Raw genomic sequence first — 20,275 nt, forward strand, 5'->3', positions numbered from 1 at the left:
TGCTGCTTAACAAGAGGGAATTACTCAGATTCAAGAGAACTTTACCAAGAAACACAAACTCGAGTGGCTAAATTGTTTGTTTAAACTGCTAAGAGCTAGCCAAATGACCTGTCTGGAAGGGTCTGTTGGTGCTTCCATTAGGACAGAAATGTAGCATTCTTAAAATCCGAATCCAAATGTTTCCTTTCCATTCATCCGTCATGTGTACATGACCTTTCACATATGTTCTTCTGCAGTTTGCAATATGTATTTCTCTCACACATACACCCTTGTCCTTGCTGGCATTCTCAAAGGAAAACAAAACACAAGATCCTCCCACTTGGCTGTGTTTGTTGCTTGTGTCTAAAGATTCTTGTTAGGGACAGAGGGAAGCAGAACCCTTTTTTTAATGCATACGCCACTTTGATGCATTATTTACAAATGCGCATTACATATGCACAAATATACACAGTGTGTATAGGCTGATCTCTGTAACACACACACACACACACACACTGCAGCGCCGCAACCAGCATCGCACAGCAGGAATGCTTCCCTCTGTTTGCACTGAGGCAATCGTATTCATTTTAATTGCATTCTTCTGTCTAGTTGATTTAAATGTGCCTCATTAAAAGTTTAATTCATTCATTTTGGTTCTTTAATAAAAGCTTCTGGATGAATGGAGTCAAGCGAGTTCCTTTGACAGCTTGAAGGAGCAGTGATTCCATTTCGATTTATCACTGTGTAAATAGTATGAGGACACTGTACTAACCCTGTGAGTAAAATGTTAATATGAAATGCGACAACCATATACTCAATGGGTTAATTCCATTTCCCTCTCTGCAGTAGAGACTTGTTCATTAGTATCAGTTTGCTGCATGAAGCAAGGTCTACTTTTTAAAATAATTGTTAGAGGTGGCCAAATTAGCTGTCTGGAAGTTACTGAAGCTGAATGACGAAGCTACTAAGTGTTAAATATGCAAGTTACAGGCTAGTTATAAGCTGATTACATTCTTTCTTTCTTTCTTTTGCTGTGGTCTAGTTGTCACGTTAGCGTTGTTTTAATAAGGATGAATTTTTAATTAATTTTAGTGTATATTAGTGTGTTAGTGTACTTGTTAGTATCATGTGTGATTCTTTCCTGCAGGGCTGGGCTTCAGTATCGCGGGTGGAGTCGGTAACCAGCACATTCCAGGTGATAACAGCATCTACGTCACTAAGATAATTGACGGAGGAGCGGCGCAGAAGGATGGCAGGTTACAGGTTGGGGACAGGCTCCTCATGGTGAGCATCCAGGAATCTACAGCTCTACTCATAGCCAGACTTCACAACCGAAAGCTTAAGAGACCTGCAACCACATTGCTTAGTTGAGAATCAAATCTACAGACATTCATATACAACTTTTGCTGCATTCATCTAAAAATTGTAACTTATAATTCCTGACATTGGGCCGGAAAATGACACGAAAAAAAAAAAAACCTCCCTTAACTTAAATAAATAAATGATTTATACTGTACATACAAATATATGATTTACTTCAATCAACATACAGACTTGATAAGTCTATACCACTGATTATACAGATCGCTGTTATGAGGAGGAATATATATAGTTAGGTGGCTAGCATTTTGCTAACGAAAGACAAACATGGAGATGTCAATGTTTTATTACTACTTTATAGTGTATGCACGAAGTCAAAAATTACATCATTGCAATTTCCCAATTCTGAGGTACATCAAATGCAGCGATATTTGCAGCAGCTTACAGTATATACGATCACAAGCACACAATGAATATCAAACACATCAAAGTAATAAATATGTTTACTTCATTTTTAAACATGACTGTTGTCCAATTCATTGGTCATTTAGTGCTTTTCTTGAAGGCAGATGACAAAGTTCTCCTTTTCTCAGCAGTAGTTACAGACAATCACATGCAGTTGTCCTATGTAGCCTAGTGAAAGTCTGATAGACTGATATTTTTTGGGTGCTTGTGCCAGAACAATGGTACAACATGCGACAATAAATAAAACAAACTGGGAAAAATAAGAGCTAGTTTAAGTGCTTCAGGAAGAGGTAGGTCTTCATCTGGTGTTTGAAGACGGTGACTCGGCTGTTCGGACATCTAGGGGAAGTTCATTCCACCACCTAGATGTCTAGAGTCTAGATGTATACATACCTTTTACCCTGACAAATGGTGGGACCAGTCGAGCTGTGCTAGGGAGCGAGGTACAGTGTGGGGCTTTTTAATAAGAGCTTTGAGGTAAGAGTGCGTTGGTCTATTCTTAGCTTTGTGAGCAAGCATCAGTGTTTTGAATCTGATGCAGCTACTGGAAGCTGGTGGAGGAAACGCAGTAGTGGAGTGGTGTGGGAGAGCTGCATTTTGGATCATTTGCAGTGGATGAATTGCACTGAGGAAGACCTGCCTCTCTGTCAGGTTCTGACTGAACCAGCACCTGAGCAGCCTGTGTGGAAAAATCCTTCTGATGTTGTACAGAAGAAACTGACATGACCTTTTAGTGTGCTATTAGTAACGTGGGAGGAAAAGGACAGTTGATTGTCCATGGTTTCCCCTAATGTTGCGAGCAGTGGCCGAAAGGGAGATGTTCAGAGATATTGCGAGATCCTGAGCTTGGGGATGAATCATCTGGAATGACCAGCAGTTCAGTTTTGCTGGGATTGAGTTGTATCTAAATGTTTGCGAAAATTGGCTGGAGAAAATTATGAAAATTAATTGATTTATTCATTCAATAAAACACAGTTTACTTTAAAACATTTCATTAGATATTAAGAAAGTGAACAAATGGTATATTAATGTTTATTCTTGTTTCCCCTGCTGCTTTTATGCTCAGCAGCTACAGACTTCCAGATTTTGATCTGGAATATATTTTGATTAGGATAGTGTTTAAAGACATGCTATAAACTGAATACATTCAGTGTGTTTTTGGCACAGCAGAAAAGTATTTGCTCTGTCATCAGGGCATCACGAGTTTCAAATGCCACAGCTGGAGCCATGAGGGCAAAATTAGCTCTGGCTGGAAGGGGTGTCATACTATGTCTTCCTTGTCAATCACACTAACACTGGACAGACCTGGGTATCTGTGAGCTCATGTATATGGAAGAAGGCAGATTATGGGCCAGGTCCTCTGAGTGTGTTACACTGCCCTGTGGTGCAGCATGAGCAGCAGTTCAAAAAAGTCTTTAGTCACCCGGGTTTGTAGTGTGAAATATGTAGGTTTTCCATGGGGTTACTGGGTTGCTATAATTTACACTTGTGGAGACATTTCAATTACATAATGAATTATATAAAGGTGTTTTTTACTGAAAAGGTTGTAAGCCTCTATTTGTGTATTCTGTATTCTGTTGTGGATGTTAACAGCAGACGTTTTGTAATGGCATAGAAAGGAATTCTTCATATAAAACAGTAGCTTCCTATTCCCCAGTGTGTAACCCTTCATGCAGGATACCTTTAGGAGCACTGATTTGTTATCAGCTACTGAACTGTGAAGTCAAACACACATGCGCTACTGTGCCTACAGACAAACGATGTTTTCTCTCTCTTTTTTTTTCAGGTTAATAACTACACTCTGGAGGAGGTGACCCATGAGGAGGCAGTAGCCATACTGAAGAACACATCAGATGTTGTGTATTTGAAGGTGGGAAAGCCCACTAGTGTTTACCTTTCAGATCCCTATGGGCCTCCCGATATTACCCACTGTGAGTAGAAATGATGAATACACTGTTACACACCACTGCATCAGTAATAAGATAATTGGTATCATTTATAAGCAGATTGTTAGGTATGTATAGTCGGGAATTTGTCAGAGGTGTGCAGTTGCTGATGAATGTGTTTATTTCAATTAAAGTGGAATGTTAGAGGAGATGAAAAGTGAAAGTGAATTAGGGTTTTAATATATCATATGCAACTGTGCTGATTACTGTCTTTCCTCCTCTCCTCTCTCCTCTCCTCTCCTTTTACTTTCCTTTCCTCTCTCCTACACTCTTTCCTCCAATTCTTTCCTCTCCTCTCCTCTTTCCTTCTCTCATCTCTCCTCCTCTCTCCTCTCCTCTCCTCTTTCCTTCTCTCATCTCTCCTCCTCTCTCCTCTCCTCTCCTCTTTCCTTCTCTCATCTCTCCTCCTCTCTCTTTCTGTGTCTTCCTCTCTCCACTCCATTCCTCTATTCTTTCCTTCTCTCATCTTTCCTCCTCTCTCCTCTTCTCTCCCCTCCTCTCTCCTCCTCTTCTCTCCTCTTTCCTTCTCTCATCTCTCCTCCTCTCTCTTTCTCTGTCTTCCTCTCTCCTCTCTTTTCCTCTCCTATTTCCTTCTCTCATCTCTCCTCCTCTCCTCTCCTATTTCCTTCTCTTTCCTTCTCTCCTCTCCTCTTTTCTCCTCGCCTCGCCTCGCCTCGCCTCTCCTCTCCTCTCCTCTCCTCTCCTCTGCTCTACCTGTCTGTCTTTTTTTCTGTCCTTCCCTGCAGCATTTTCCCCTGCTATGGATAATCATATCTCTGGTAATAACGGGACTCTGGAGTATAAGTCCAGTCTTCCTCCCATCTCCCCTGGACGTTACTCACCCCTGCCACGCCACCTGCTGGGGGAGGAGGACATTAACAGGTTGGATGGCTTTTCATTTTTACGGTAAATTCCTCTTCTCTCTGCCAGCTGCCACAGGTAGAATCTGTGTAGATCCCGCCTTCCCAGTGTGTCACTGTGTGGAAATCCCAAAAAGCAGTGTAGGAGGAATCATCACAGCTCGTGATGGGATTGCTTTGGGATTTCATGCCCCTCGTTTTCCACTCTGTCTGCCTGTGTTAGTCCACTACTCTGTCTCTGGTGTCATTTCTCCTTCTTAAACATCCTGTATGAATGTGTGTGTGCTCATTACTTGAATTTAACTAAACATAGCAGTAAGGCTGACCACAGCACACACTGTACCTTTCTTTGTACTGCTTAATAGGAGTGTAGGAGATTTGATCTGCTATAAAAAATTTTTCCAAAGTGTCTATTATTTTTGTTACTGCACATAAACGTTAAAATCTTGAGCTCGTCTTATCTCTGCAGAGAGCAGATGGCATCCGGGTTCGTTTGTCTGTGTGCGTTTTTTATGGGTTATTTTAAGAGCCATATGGTTCCTTCAGGGCAGGAGATATTTTTGACTGGATGCTCAGCATAAAAACCTGAGAGTAGCTGGCCAGAACAAACCTTGATGAGGGACTTTTAGAAAGCTCACCGGACCTGAAACGGACATAGAGCTGAACAGCGACCCCCATATGATTCTCTACTATAAGTGAAGCTTGCATTCGTAAACCAAATGTGTAGATAGATATTTCCTGGTTTATACAAATCTACAATTTTGGCAGTAAACATTTATGTGCACTTAAGTAATCTGATAACAGGACTGCATGAGTAAGTATATAATCAGATTTCTTTTATTTTTAACATCGATACAGTTCATTATATTTTGCAGTAATGATGTAAGAGCAGGAGTACTCTTAGATCCTCCTAATCCTTAGATTACTTCTATTAGATACTTAAATTGTTTTATCGACCAAGTTGTGTAGACTGTATTCATTAAATTACTACATTCCAAAGTGGCAATTTGCCAAATTTATTAGTTTTCAATGTATTAATGACAGAAAATTGATATTAACTTTTTAAATATTTATAGTTACCTTTAATGTTAATGTTAATGAGACAAGTAAGTTTCTGTTATCGCTTAAATTATAGTAGCTATAAACTACCCTAATTCCCTCACCAAGACAAATGCGGCTTTCACGTTCCAGACAAACCAGAAAGTGCACAATACATGACAAAAAAAAAGCGATACTCAGGTAAAATTAGAGAATGAGTGTAATATAACACACTCATTGCAGTATTTGCAGTTGTACCGTATGCTATCTAGACTTCTAGATGCTAGATTTATCTCAAGCAAGCTCTTCATCTTACTTTATTTCTCTGCAGGAAGCATGACAGTCGGTTTGGTTTTGCATTAATAATAATAATAAAAAAAGCTTTCAGTAAGAGTGGTAGGCATAGATGAAAGTTGGACGAGGATTATGTGGAATGCATACGAAGCTACATTGACTAATAGATGAAGCAGAAAATAGTTTGTAAAGTATTATTAATGGGCTGTAGGAGTGTTTGGAGAGCATTCTTTCTGGAGCTGTAAGTCTGGGATTAGTGCTGCATCCTTGTGCTTGACTAAGAGCAGGTTGCTTCTGCAAAGCTAGCTTAATCTCCATTCTTTTCCCCATGATCTCCTGGTAATGCCGTAAAGGAAGAGCTCTAAATTTAGTATACGGAGAGTTAAATGCCTTTAAAGCTAACACTTGTAATGGAAGGTCACCAAGTTTTGACTTTAGATTCTTTAACAAGTAACTGAAAGGTTCTGGCTAAGATGATTAGCATTGCAAAGTGTCATACCCCTTTGCATAATAAATGGGAATGTGTGACATGGCTTTACAGATGAATAATGGATCAGCTTTGACCGAATAGAGAGCTCCGTGTAAATGCGTGTGTTTGTGGTGACCAAATGTCCCCGCAAGAATAGCAATAAGTACAGGACTACAGTGTTTATTTGTTATTTTATTTGTTTATCCACAATTTACATTTAAACCCTAAAACGTGTTAAATTAAATATGAAAAAGGTCCCATTACAGCTCCTTTTTCAAAGATTCAAGCGACTAGATTAAGATATAGTATACTCTCCGAAGTAACACTGAAATGACCTTTTTATTGACACACACATGCCTGTGAAGCCACACACACTTTCACTAACCTGTACTTAAGTGGAGCACACTCTATACACCAGTACTGTGCCTCATAACACACAATACTACCACAGGAAGGACATGTCCACTAGAAAGATGAAATGTAATTCCTTCATCGATTCCTTCTTGCATGGCGTGTAAAAGATATCCAAGTGATTTCACTTAAAAGGTCTCGGGTTCCCAGTTTCCTTGCAGTTTTACTTGAGCAGCGCTCGAGCATTATGTAGTGTTGTTTAGTACTCTGACATGCTGAGCTTTAGATATACTGCTTTAGCACACTGTTTTAGATAACTGTAGAGATTGCTGAATTTTATTTGCTGAAGTTTACATGAAGCTGCTTGTGTGTTTCTGGGTGTATTTACACCAGGAGTTGTAACTCTACAGCTTTAAAAGAGCAGAAAAACTGATGAAGGATGGATGATTAGGAAAGAGATAGCCAGAGAGAGAGATCATTTTCTTCACAAGCCATATGCAAAGCCAGAAACAGACAGGAAACAGTAAGTCATGACCTCAACTGCTCAGCCCTGGATCATGTATATAATAATAATACCGGCCAAGATGTTCAGAACAAGGTTTCCAATGTAATTCCATGGTAGGAATGAGATGATTGGAATAAGATGACAAGATTAAAGTTTGTGAGCATCTTAGTTTAGCTTAACGGTAATCTAAAAACCACAAATCCCTTCAGTACTGTTTCATGAACAGGATCTGTTAGTTAAATGTGTTGAGTCATTATTTGTCCATTTATTAGACTCATAGAGCTTTTATTTCTGAACTCTCCACTGAAAGAAAGCACATTAGGGCCAGTCCATCATTGTTTATAGACTGACTTTGGATTAAAGCCATTCGATTCAAAATAACTTGTCAAACCAGACAATAGCTATAAGACCTAAAATATACTGTAAATATAATCATTTTGACATGTTGTAATATCCACCACTGTAATAACAAAATTTAAAACTTTAATAGTCAAAGTTTCCTTGTTCCAGGAGGAGTTTTTAGCACTATGGAGCATCAGTGGTTGGTCATTTATATCAGTCAAATGTCCTCTTTCTGTGAAAGTAAGCAAGCCATGACCACACTAAAGTGAAAACAACTGCAGTGATAGCTGTCTGGCTTGTGCGACTAGAGGAGACGAGAGGAAACAAGATTGGAAGAGAGAAAGAGGAACTGATTAAATGAGACATCATCTGCACAAGCAGCAAAGCCTGTCTAGTGCATTTTATATCCGTCAGCTCCTCCTGTTCTCTTGTCCTCTCTTGCTTTTCATCCCTTACTTCCTCTCCAACCCCCATCTTTCTCTCTCTCTCTCTCTCTCTCTCTCTCCTTCTGTTTATTCAGAATATTACAAATTCTCTAAGCATCTGTTACACTACTGCAAGAAAGCATGCTTCGAATTTTAAACCCAGCACTGAGACAATATACTGCAGGTCAGTTTTTAGCATTGCACGTCTTATAGCATCTCGAATTTAGCAAACGTGTCTCTGTTGGGTGTCAGCTATATACAGGTTGTTTTAGCATCATAAACATGCTCATGCTTCACATGCCCTTTAATGATAAGCCGTAGTAGTTGTATCATAGCTAAACGGAGCTCACTTCTCACTCAGGCTCATCTGTTAGTCGTGTCTGAAGCCCAGCTGTGCCCACTGAAGGCTCTGTTTTGTTCTGTTGTGTCTACGGGTGTATGAATGTGTGTCCAGCTGTCTGTATCTTCTTGGAGTCTGCATGCTGCGTCCGCACAAAATGAACACTTTTTTTTTTTTTTTTTTTTTTTTCACACAGCCCACTAAATATGTAGTTGCCTGCGGTGGTTTTGTGGCTCATTTGCTGTTTTTCTCTGATCAGAAATCCCTCCTTAGATGACGGGGAGGGCCACAGGTTTGAGTCCCAGCACTTCCAGTTGAGGTGAGAAGCAAACACTAAGGCTGAGACTCTTTGGGACATGAAGAGTAGTGCCAACTGAGGATGCTATTTTGACCTTCACTTCCTACATAGTATATAACAGTCATATTCCACCACTAAGATTCATCAGTTCATACCGTATTTATGAATGGTGAGTCTAGTAGTTAGTCACAACAGCCTGCTATATGTTCTCAGGAAATATAGGTCATACACTGAGAGTCCCTCCCACTTGTCTTGGTTCCTATTTAAATTACACACTATAATTCACCTTCCACTCCAGCATTACGATTCTTTTCGGTTACATTGTGCTGTGAGTGTTTGTTTTCAATGGCAGCATTTGATCCTTGGTTCAAGTTAGCATAATCTTAATCATCGTGTCTCTCAATAGAAGGGCACACAATCAACAGAGACGCATTTTACCAGCCACAGTAAGTGTTAAAGCAGTGTGTGTTCACTGTGCGATGGGAAGTGATAAGAAGCTGTGTGAAAAAGCACTAAAAAATCCCAGCTGGATTTGTTTTGCATTATGGTTTGTATATTATTGTGTACACTGTGTACAGAGGGCTGCTGTGTAGACTTGTATTCATGATAAAAATAAAAGTAAATAGATAATATAGATAATAACATTATAGAGCTGCCATTTTGAATATTGTTAAACTCTACTAGATGACCTGCATTTCCCAACATTATTTTTTTTTTTTTGCAGCACTTGTTAATGAGGCTGAAAATATTGATATCTGATATCTGGTTTATACTGAGGTGCTTTCATGTAGGAGTCTATCCCAGATTACCAGCGTTACTGTAGGACACATGATATACATGGTTTGTGTTCATATGTTCTGGAACTCTCTTATTCTTGAGCATCTTTGCTGTCCATGGTGCATGTGTCTCCATCAAACACAAAGCCTTGTGGATCTTTTTTTTTTTAACACATTATACTAATTTTATCTCTTCATACTGTGCTAGCCTGGGGTTTAGATCTGATCTCCCACAGTATGAGAGAGGGGAACAAAAGTAATGTAATACTGAGAGATATTCATGGCAGAAGAAATGTATTATTGATTAGAAGAGGCACATAAATGTTGTTTCATTCAGGTTGTTTCACTGGATTATGGAAAGTGACTGGAACAAGCTTTCTATCTTTATATGTTCTTGTCCAAAGGACTTAATTATGCCAACTACAAGACCCTGAATTTTAACTAATCATTGTTTGTCAGTTTTTTTTTTTCTTTTGCATAAAATTGAAATTAGGATATCTTCTGGCAGATATACACCGATCAGGCATAATATTATGAGCAGTGAGAGGTGAAGTGAATAAGACTGATGATCTCCTCATCATGGCACCTGTTAGTGGGTGGGATATATTAGGCAGCAAGTGAACATTTTGTCCTCAAAGTTGATGTTAGAAGCAGGAAAAATGGACAAGCGTAAGGATTTGAGCGAGTTTGACGAAGGGCCAAATTGTGATGGCTAGACCACTGGATCAGAGCATCTCCAAAACTGCAGCTCTTGTGGGGTTTTCCCGGTCTGCAGTGGTCAGTATCTATCAAAAGTGGTCCAAGGAAGGAACAGTGGTGAACCGGTGACAGGGTCATGGGCGGTCAAGGCTCATTGATGCACGTGGGAAGCGAAGGCTGGCCCGTGTGATCCGATCCAACAGACGAGCTACTGTTGCTCAAATTGCTGAAGAAGTTAATGCTGGTTCTGATAGAAAGGGGTCAGAATACACAGTGGGTCAGGGCTGTTTTAGCAGCAAAAGGGGGACCAACACAATATTAGGCAGGTGGTCATAATGTTATGCCTGGTCAGTGTAGATGAAACAGTTAAATGAAAACCTTCTCTTTTCTGTATTTCAGTGTGATTGATTTACGATATTCAAACAGTTAAGTAGATATTTTAAAAAAAAATGTATTAGAAAAGGCTGATGGTTCTGTCAGTTTATGGTACAAATTTTTGCTTGTTTCATATAAAATATGAACCAGTAATACTGAAGCCTCACTTCTATGCACTCCAGTACAGATTTAAACTGTGCTTAAAAACCCAACCAGGCAGAATGTGGAGTCTCTGAGGTCCTGAGTGGTACTAACAAAACATGCTATTTTTTCCCCCAAAGATCTCTACTTCAACAAGGCCATTATACATGTGTGCTATGAGTCAATGTAGTACAATGTGAAGTCAACGAGTGAATGTGTAAAAAGAAAAAGAAACTGCAAGATGTTGCTTGTTTGAGATTATTGTTTGTAGGTATCTTCCTCCCATTCTCTTTCTCACTCTTTCTGTCCTTCTCTCTCATTCTCTTTCTCCTTCTCTCTTCTCACACGCACACTAACAAACATGTTCTGCTTTCTGCTTTCTCTTCCTTTCTAGGCCTCCAGAGCCAGTTTACAGCACTGTGAATAAACTGTGTGATCGTGCTCCCTCTCCCCGTCACTACTCCCCTGTGGAGTTTGATAAAAGCCCAATGCACTCCGTCCCTTTTCCCCACTACCACGTAGGTGTGCTCCCAGACTCCGACATTACCAGGTACTGACCAATTAATGCTTTGCATGCCAGTAAGGCATGCCTGCATGCTCCACCCATAACCTGTCCCCTGCATGCTCCACCCACAATAAAACCCCCTGACCTACACCCCTTAGTGCCCTACCCACAACCTGCTACCCTGCATGACACACCCAACAAATCACCCAGGTGTGTCTTATTCCTCATCTATATAGACAGTCTTGTCTACTGAGAAAAGAATAAAAGACTTTAATTCAGCAACCTACACTATCAATATCAAATGGCACCCCATGAGTGGGTTTTCTCTGTCAAAAAACAGAGACATTAAAACTGTGTATAAAAAAATTAGGTAAAAAGTAGTGACATTTAACAATGACTTTCACCATGTTATTGCAATTACGTGACAGCCAAAGTAGGTAGGTAAGTGCATAAAATGCAGATGTGGTATTGCTTTTAAAATATAAATCCTCTACCACTAATCTTCCACTGATTGTATCTGTTAAAAAATGCATAATTATTTCCAGTCAGGAAGAGTCATTATGTTTTATTTATCTGAATAGGTTTTTACCAATGCAAATACACCTCCAACTCATATTCTTGCTATTGTTGTTCCAAAAGAATGGCTCCCAGGAAATTTACTGATCTGTGTACATTTAATTCTAAGGAGAAAAAAAATGAAATGTCACTACTTCATAACATTTCTAATGCATCCATTAATGTATTGCTCGTTTGCTTGTTCGGTTTTTGCCCTGCTGCAAACCTTCTGCAATAAATGCTACTTACATATACAATATAACTGTGATTATATACTACCTAGAACTGCCAGGGGCAGTGAGAATCCCCCGAACACCTTAATGAGCATATATACTGTATATATACCTAACATCTGCAATAAAGTTCTGATATATGGCACAGTTTTTGTATAATTTCTAACAAGCATTTTTCCCTGGACCTTTAATAATACCCAGGAGAAGGAAATGTTTCTCGTTGAGCGGTGTGTCATGCTAGTCCAGTCTGTATATAAGCCATGGTAATGACATCCACCACCCAGTGGGCTAGAATCTGTTTCTACAAGGGAACCCCTCCTGTCTTAGCTCCATAACAGAGGAGTGGATGGCCACCGTAAAGCATGTAGAAGATCAATCATCTGATTCATAGAGTGAATCCTGGATTCTTCTTAAGTTCCCCCCAGAGTCATCTGGCCCTCAGCATATGCAAGGTGTGCTTTTACAGTTTTCAGAGACATCTTTGTAGTGTTCATCAAGTCAGAAGGAGAGGCTTTAAGGAGCCTTAGGGAATTGTGGCAGAGGGAGGTGCCTCAGCCATTTCAGAATAGCCGTAATGATTTTATGGACCCTGACTGAGATGACATTCACAGTGCTTTGGTGTGCTTTTAAAACTGCCTTATACACACTGATGATGTACACTTTTAGCACAGATTTGGGACTTGCAACTGTCCAACATTTCCTGGAGAAAAGAATTTTTGGAAATTGGGCAGTGCACCAGTTTGAGCCGAAGTGCTTCTATCAATATGTGCCAGGGGTTCTTGTGTTCAGGAGTGTTTTCTGGAATGCTAGGTTGCAGCCTGATGGTTGATATAGCTAACTGTCCTGACCTCTCACCTATGCTAACAGCATGTAGACACAGACTTGGCTATATTGTGGGGATACATGAAAAATAAGCTGTATGTGTGGTATTTATTGCAAGCACTGCATCATATATCACAGTGTGAGTTGGAGGTGTCCATGTGATTCTCACTGCCCCTGGCAAATAGGTGGGGTGAAATAAAACCGTAGTTTTTGAGCGACTGAACTTGTTTAGTGTCATTTACTGCCTTCTGTAACCCCTTGACCCTTCAGTGTGCCCCAGGATGGGTTTGTTGATTGTATTGTTTATTGACGAGTCTTTGAAGGTCACAGCCTGGATGCTCACAGAATGTTGATCAGGGCTTATGTGCAGCGCTTGAGCGATATCTAAGCTTCGTAAACCTGAGAGGATTGATTTAATCTCCTTTATTGCCTCTGTAGCTGTTTGCATTTTATCTGTCGGAACAGTTTGACTTTAAATGGGAATAAAGCCATAGCTTCTCATCTGTTGCACTGCTGATTAAATGAATTAAAGTTTATAGTTTGGAGATTAATGGGGTCTAATCCATTTTCTTTTTCATAAATACCGTGTGCGTGTTTGTGGCTCAGTGTCTATGTCTCTCTATGCCTTTCTCTGGCCCAGATGGCATTGGAACAGCGCTAGCTTGCTGCTGCTAGTGCCGTGTTTTGGCACCCGTTGGCTGATTACTGTCTCGTTTAGAATTTTTAACGATCAGTGCATTACTCAACGAATTAAAAAGCAGTCTCTAATTGGCTTCAGAGGGAACGGGAATGATTTGCATCTCAAACAGCAAAAGAAGTGAAGCTGCATTAAGAAGGGAATTGTAATGTTCACGTTATATGATGTTATGTTTTTCAAATTGGGCTAAACTGAGAGAGAGAACAAACCATTTTGGGCAACATCAGTAAAAAACTGTGCTGAGACACCATCATGTCGCCTTTCTGATGATTCTCGACCCCACGTCTGATGGTTTAAACTTAGTAATTACACTGAATTATTCAGCAACTACACAGAAACAAACAGGAAAGTATAAATCTGAGGGGTTAATGAAACGCTTTAGTGTATGATAATATTTATTGTAAACACTGTAACTTTTCTGCAACACCTACGGGTTTATTGATATCTTCAACCACATAACTAAAACCAGATGACGCATTAGTGAGATGACAGTTAATCAGTTTCCAGAGCAGACACCGACCTGTCATTCCTGATCAATCAGTCACACGAGCAGAAAAGCCCACAATCAGAAAAAGTCCTTTGTTTATTTTGCTTGTCATTGTGTGTTATGTGCTGATTAATGGTTTGTTGTGAGCAATGGAGCAGGAGAAGAATCTAATTTTTTCCTTTAAGGATGACACATCATTAATCATCATTCCCTGTAGTTGAATCTAATCACTGATAATAGATATCCCTGTGGAAACATCCAGCCCGTTCTGGTCAGCTACCAGCGCGTAAAGCACAGACTGTACTGGTCAATTCTTTCTCGGCTAATAGAAAGAAAACAGTTTCTGAGTTACGGCAAGTTCATAATGTTAATGGTAATGTCAGTGAATTAATTCAGCACACTGTCAGACAGAATACACTCACCTCTCACCTGCGGGTATAAATTAGTACATTCTGTGGTCATCTACCATTGATAGAATTTTCACTTTTTGAGAAGTCCGGTTCGCGCTGTCTGCCGTTCCAAGTCGATGAATCGGGTAAAAGTAGTGCCAAAAGAACCACAGAGTCAGGGTTCGAGCAGCAATGCCCTCCAGACAGGGAGGAATATTTTTACAAACCAAAGACATGGTCTTTTGTCATTATTTACTATCCATGGGCAACAAAATGAGTTCAACAATTGGCATCAAATATTCCAACAGAGATGATTGCAGAGGTCACTTCATGTGGAGTGTCTGTGCTCAAGACATTGTTTATTCAATCGTAATAAAGAATGCCTTGGTTTTTATTAAAGGATATCGTGGTCATAAGATAAGATCATATAAAACAGACATCACGAAATCAGCACAGAGCATGGCAAGATATATTCAAAAATATATCAACCATCACAGTAAAGTTGTACAGCAATTAGCTTGTCCTGCTGTCTGAACCGGTTCCTGCTCCTTTTTTGTTGTTTTGTTGTACAAACTCTTTTAACTACAGTTAATGTATAGGAGTAATTATAGGAGGTGATAGTCAGAAGTGTTAAAAACTTCGGAGTTTGGTCATCACAGTGAGGACTGGCAAGAGGAAATTATTCCTCTGGTTATTTCTGTAATGATGTAGACTGTTTGCAATTTGCATATAAGGTGTAAAAGTAGGGATAGAGTAGTTCATTTAAAAAAACACACACACACACAGTAAAAACAGAATGTAATTGTTTTGTGTGAGATGTAAGCTACTTAATGAAGCTTGTGACTGACTGAGGAGAAGGTTGTTCTTTTGTAATTTGGTTTAAAAAAGTACGTGGTTTATGTCTACTAACTGCAATGGAGGGTTTTTTTTTGGCTCCTCTGCTCTCTGCTTCTTTCGTCTCTAATCCAATTACAGTGTGGGAAGTGAACCGTCAAATAATCAAACTCTCTCTCTCTCTCTCTCTCTCCCCTTTTTCTCTCACTCACTCTATCTTCCGATGTGCTCTCAAAAGGTTAAAGCCGCAGTATTTTGCTGCAGACAGAGCATAGACTGCTTAGGGAGGCTTTGCTAGCTCTTTCATCAAGATATGTGTGTGTGTGTGTGTGTGTAAGCAAGAGCTCTATACGGAATATGTAATGTAAGCAATATTATTTTTTAAACTTGAGAGATACAGACCTCTCCAGATATATTGGAACTGCAAGGCTGATTCTTTTTGCTTAAAACCTTTGGGGTTGAGATAAAAGTATGAATATGAGATGACAGATATATGTATGGTGCACAGGGGTCAGCATGCGCACCCTGACTGGTTTGCGGCTATGCAGTCCCATACACAACAAACTGTGTTGTACTGTGTATTCTGACCCCTTTCTCTCAGAACCAGCATTAACTTCTTCAGCAATTTGAGCAACAGTAGATCGTCTGTTGGAGTCTTCGCTGCCCACGTGCATCAGTGAGCCTTGGTCGCCCATGACCCTGTCGCCGGTTCACCACTGTTACTTTCTTTGACAACTTTTGTTAGATACTGACCACTGCAGACTGGTAACACCCCACAAGAGCTGCAGTTTTGGAGATGCTCTGATCCAGTGGTCTAGCCATCACAATTTGGCCCTTCATCAAACTCGCTCAAATCTTTACACTTGTCCATTTGTCCTGCTTCTAACACATCAACTTTGAGGACAAAATGTTGACTTGCTGCCTAATATATCCCACCCACTAACAGGTGCCATGATGAGGAGCTCATCAGTCTTATTCACTTCACCTGTCAGAGTAAATTAAAGTAAATAACACTTCATATTTGGTTGAATATCCCTTATTTTGAGGGATATTCTTTCTTTCCCTTCAGTCTTCTCTCCAGGAGGTGAAACACACACTTAACTGGGTTAAGGTCTGGGGATGATTAAATTGCCCATTCTAAAAGCTGAAAGCTGAAATTCTGACTCCGAGTCTCATGTTCATCTTTTGATCTCAAAACCCAAATGTCTTCAGTGTATAGCAGAATCCGCAGCATATTCTGTGACTGACAGCTCGGCTCTTTCTGTGGACTCTTGTAGCCGGAGCAGTGGCCTTTTCTGCAATTTACAGTCAGTTTGTTGTCAATAAGCCAGCAGGTCATTAAATTAGCAGACACAAAACTGAAAGAGACTGAGTTTATAGAATTCTGAAGCAGTGCTTAAGCCAAAGAGACACCCCAGAAGGCCATATTAGTGTATTGACCTGACCTGCGCATAGACCACTGGAAATATTTCAGTCATCCCCAGGGAGAGAGCTCTTTTAAGCAGGACTCATTGTGAGTTTATTGATACAACGCATCTGTCTCCCTGTGAGTCACAGTCTAATTGCTGACATTGTACTCCTGTGGGGTAGTGTATGGTCTAATGCATTGTAGTCTTGTAGATGATGAGGTATAGGGATATTGATATGGTTCAGGAGCATTAATTAACTATGATTAACAATATCATTAACTCTGATATTGATTAACATGATGGCTTGCTGACTGCCTCAACAGGAAGAGAATGTGGTAACATTGGGCAAAAGATTTTTTTAGTTTTTGTACATACTGTAATAGATGTAGAAGTCTTAATGGCACTGTCATGCCATACAATATTATCGTTTTAATATTGAACAATATACTTTACTTTGGTGTAAAATGGAACTATAAATGGGGAATTCATATGAATATATTAATTGTGTTATGTCCTCTTGGAAAAGTAATCATGGCTACAGTGGGCACATGTTTGACAAAACCGGACAGCTAAAGATTTGAAAAAAGACAAGAAGACTTTTATATAATCTTTAACTGTCTAGTTTTGGTAAATCTTTGCCCACTGTAGCCACAGACTCCTGTACTTAGCTGACAGGACTGAAACCTGATGTGTTGTTTTGCTGTTCTGCCCGAAGCCTTCAACAAAGCTTCAAAATCTTGTGTGTTCTAAGATGCTTTTCTGCTCTGTATAGTTGTAGAGAGTAGTTATTTCAGTTACTGTATCCTTCTTGGCAGCTCAGATTATTCTGCCCATTCTTCTATGACCTCTCGTAGCAAACCATTCTGTCTGGTATTAACAATCCTGCCAGTGAAAGTCACATTCTAATGTTTTACCGGAACCTGTGGATTGTATGGATTGTATAATTGGCATTATACAGTGTACTACTGGACTATATACTATACTGGATTAAAAATATATAAGAGAGGCTTGGTTGCATAGTATGTAGCCTGACTGCCTCACTGCTCCAAGTTCCCCAGTTCGATCCTGAGCTAAGGTTACAATCTCTGTGGAGTTTCTCATGTTCTCCTGTGCCCATGTGGGTTGATTCATGTTTTCCAGTTTTCACTCCTGCAAGAAAAACCACAAAAAATCTACCTAACATTAAGGCTTTCTAATCTGTTACTTGATTTAAACCAGACTGGTGCCTAGTGCATGTTAGAAGGGGATTTAGCTTAGCAGGTAGGAATATGCCAATCATTTTTAATCTTTTGCAGAAGCAATTACCCCTATACAATTATGTGTTTTTATTCTGAAATACCTAACACTGATGATACATTTGTATTAAACCGAATGGACTTATGATGATGCATTGCATTGCTTATTGAGAATGCTGTAGGGGATAGGCTATTAGTTTAGTACAAAGAAAAATGAACAATGGTTTGGGGGGAAACATGGGAATGACTAGCATTAGCCTGATTTGATTCTCTGTGAATGCAGCTCTATAACAATCCACATCACAACCTTTGTCACTAGGCAAATGCTAGATGTATTTACACACTGCTTATTTTACCCACTCACTGTGTTTATAGGCTGCAGTCTGTTTATCTGCTGTGGCCTTCACTGATCAAGGGGAAGTGATGCTCCAACCCACTCACACACACTCTGGCTTAAGCTTGTTTAAACACACCATGTCCAGCACTTTGATGATCATATCAGCCATCCAATGTTCTGAATGCAGTTAATGTTTTCAGCATATGAATGTACAAACAAAAAAAAGAAGTTGCTTACTCCCTGGACTTACTTAAATTACTTACCTGGCAGGGGCAATACCATGATCAAAGAGGTGGTTTGCCCAAAGTGAGGCTCAGCCATTGTACTCAGGCTGTGCTGACCTTTGTGAATTCCTAAATGTGGGAATCTCGACTGCATAATTTCTGATAGTGGGGGACTGCATTCACGCTATCCCCTTTCTCATTTTGGGGGCAGTGGCAGCTTAAGTGGTTAAGCCTCTGGGATGTTGATCAGAAGATTGGGGTTCAAGCCCCAGCACTGCCAATCTGCCATTGTTGGGCAACTGAGCAGGGCCCTAAACCCTCTCTGCTCCAGGGGTGCTGTATCATAGCTGCTCCTGCACTCTGACCCCCAATTTCCTTAGCTGGGATGTGCAGTAATGTATGTGTGGTCATAATACAGGCTTCTTCTAAATTCCTCAAATATTTCTTCCTTCACTGTTAATTGTAATCAGCTCATGGTATAACAGCTTGTCTAGTTTTTCTACAAAACACCCTTAAATAATGGTATGATGGTTCATGTTTAGTGTATATATCTTTATCAGTACCGTGTGTGTCTGTAATCAATCAGGGACCCAATACCGCATTTTAATTCTATGTTGTTAAGTTTGTAAATTCTACAGAAAATAGCCCTTGATTGAGTCACCTTAGCTGTGAGTGAGAATGTCCAAGATTTATGTATGCTCAGGGATTGTGTATGGAATCTGCATCCCATCTCACTATTTTGAATATTTCTGTGTGGAAGCCTGAATTTGAAAAGTTTCCATTTCCTTTTCAAGTGAACGGTAGGGCTGCAATTATTGAAGGTGACACTAAATAAATGGCTAGGTACAGTGAGACGTGTGGGTCGGCATAAATAGCTGTGTGCTTGCGATATAATCTATGCTGCTATTCACCCATCATTAGGAACCAGTGGAGGCTTTTAGAATTTAAAGTAAGCACAATCTGTTTTGTTTGTTTTCCCATTTGGCATTAGGTTTCATGATGACAAATGTGGGGAAATGAGAGAGAGAAGGCAAATGAGACAGGATGAGGAGGCAGCTGGCCAGCAGGGAATATTGTGCTCAGGGAATAGATTAATGCAAATGAGCTTCCAGAGAACTGAATTTAAGTTTAGAATTTACATAGTATTTAATGGTATTTTGTTATTTTGCAAATTTGTCCATTTGCGGAAGATAGATGATTTCTGTTCTTAAGTGACCAGAAATCTCTCGGTTAGAGACCAATTATCAGCATCTTGCTAAATGTTGAATATTTGATCTTATGAGCCAATTATCATTTTCCTTCACTTTTCTATACATTTCCAATATTGTAAAGAAAGAAAAAAGATGTGAGACCACAGAATGATCTGTAGAATGTTAAATGACAGGTTTATGCCCTGCCCTTGTATGCTTAATTTACTGTTTATTTATTCATATTTGGAACACAGAGATGCAGCGGAAGTTAGGTAATTGTGTTTTATTTGATTGCTGCACTAATAGATATTATGATCGTTTGATTACTAGACATGCAGCAGAGTTCCAATCTTATGGAGTATGTCTTCCATCTAGTGGTGAAATTAGGTAACAGTGACTATAGGAACTGAGAGAGGGCTCTCCTTAGTTTCCCTGACCAACATTCATTACCAGCATTAGACGCCAAAACGATAAAGTAACTATCCAACCAACTAACCACGAATTAATAACTCTAGCATGACAGGAGATGTATTCAGTTAGATAGCAAAAGTCTACAGTGGTTAGATGTGTCTTTAGTTCATTTAACTAGCATCACTACAGATATTCTGGGAAATCCACTTGCCTCAAGCGAAGATGTCAGATATAATTGCATTTAGATTCACTGTGACAGTGGAGCAGCAATTCAATTCAATTAAAAAAAATTAATTGTGGGTTTTTAGCAGGTGGGTTTACCAT

At 39.7% G+C, this 20,275-nt stretch overlaps 1 protein-coding gene and 1 non-coding gene across 33 annotated transcripts in view; both read left to right on the forward strand.

The window, feature by feature from the left end:
- dlg2 (discs, large homolog 2 (Drosophila)) overlaps positions 1-20,275 on the forward strand; it is a 228,577-nt gene that overhangs the window by 167,907 nt on the left and 40,395 nt on the right. For 15 of the 32 annotated variants that reach the window (XM_058411078.1, XM_058411085.1, XM_058411081.1 and 12 more), the window contains 5 exons: positions 1,127-1,263; positions 3,551-3,695; positions 4,457-4,616; positions 8,594-8,653; positions 11,018-11,173. In XM_058411078.1, the coding sequence (XP_058267061.1) occupies positions 1,127-1,263; positions 3,551-3,695; positions 4,457-4,616; positions 8,594-8,653; positions 11,018-11,173 (658 nt within the window). The remainder of the gene's footprint in view (positions 1-1,126; positions 1,264-3,550; positions 3,696-4,456; positions 4,617-8,593; positions 8,654-11,017; positions 11,174-20,275) is intronic. The other 17 variants (XM_058411086.1, XM_058411090.1, XM_058411108.1 and 14 more) reach the window with 7 other exon arrangements.
- Positions 18,382-18,544, forward strand: LOC131367412 (U1 spliceosomal RNA). Its single transcript, XR_009206934.1, has one exon. It is a non-coding gene; the product is annotated as a U1 spliceosomal RNA (small nuclear RNA).

The sequence above is a fragment of the Hemibagrus wyckioides genome, linkage group LG16 (assembly GCF_019097595.1).
Source record: "Hemibagrus wyckioides isolate EC202008001 linkage group LG16, SWU_Hwy_1.0, whole genome shotgun sequence".
Taxonomy (NCBI): domain Eukaryota; kingdom Metazoa; phylum Chordata; class Actinopteri; order Siluriformes; family Bagridae; genus Hemibagrus; species Hemibagrus wyckioides.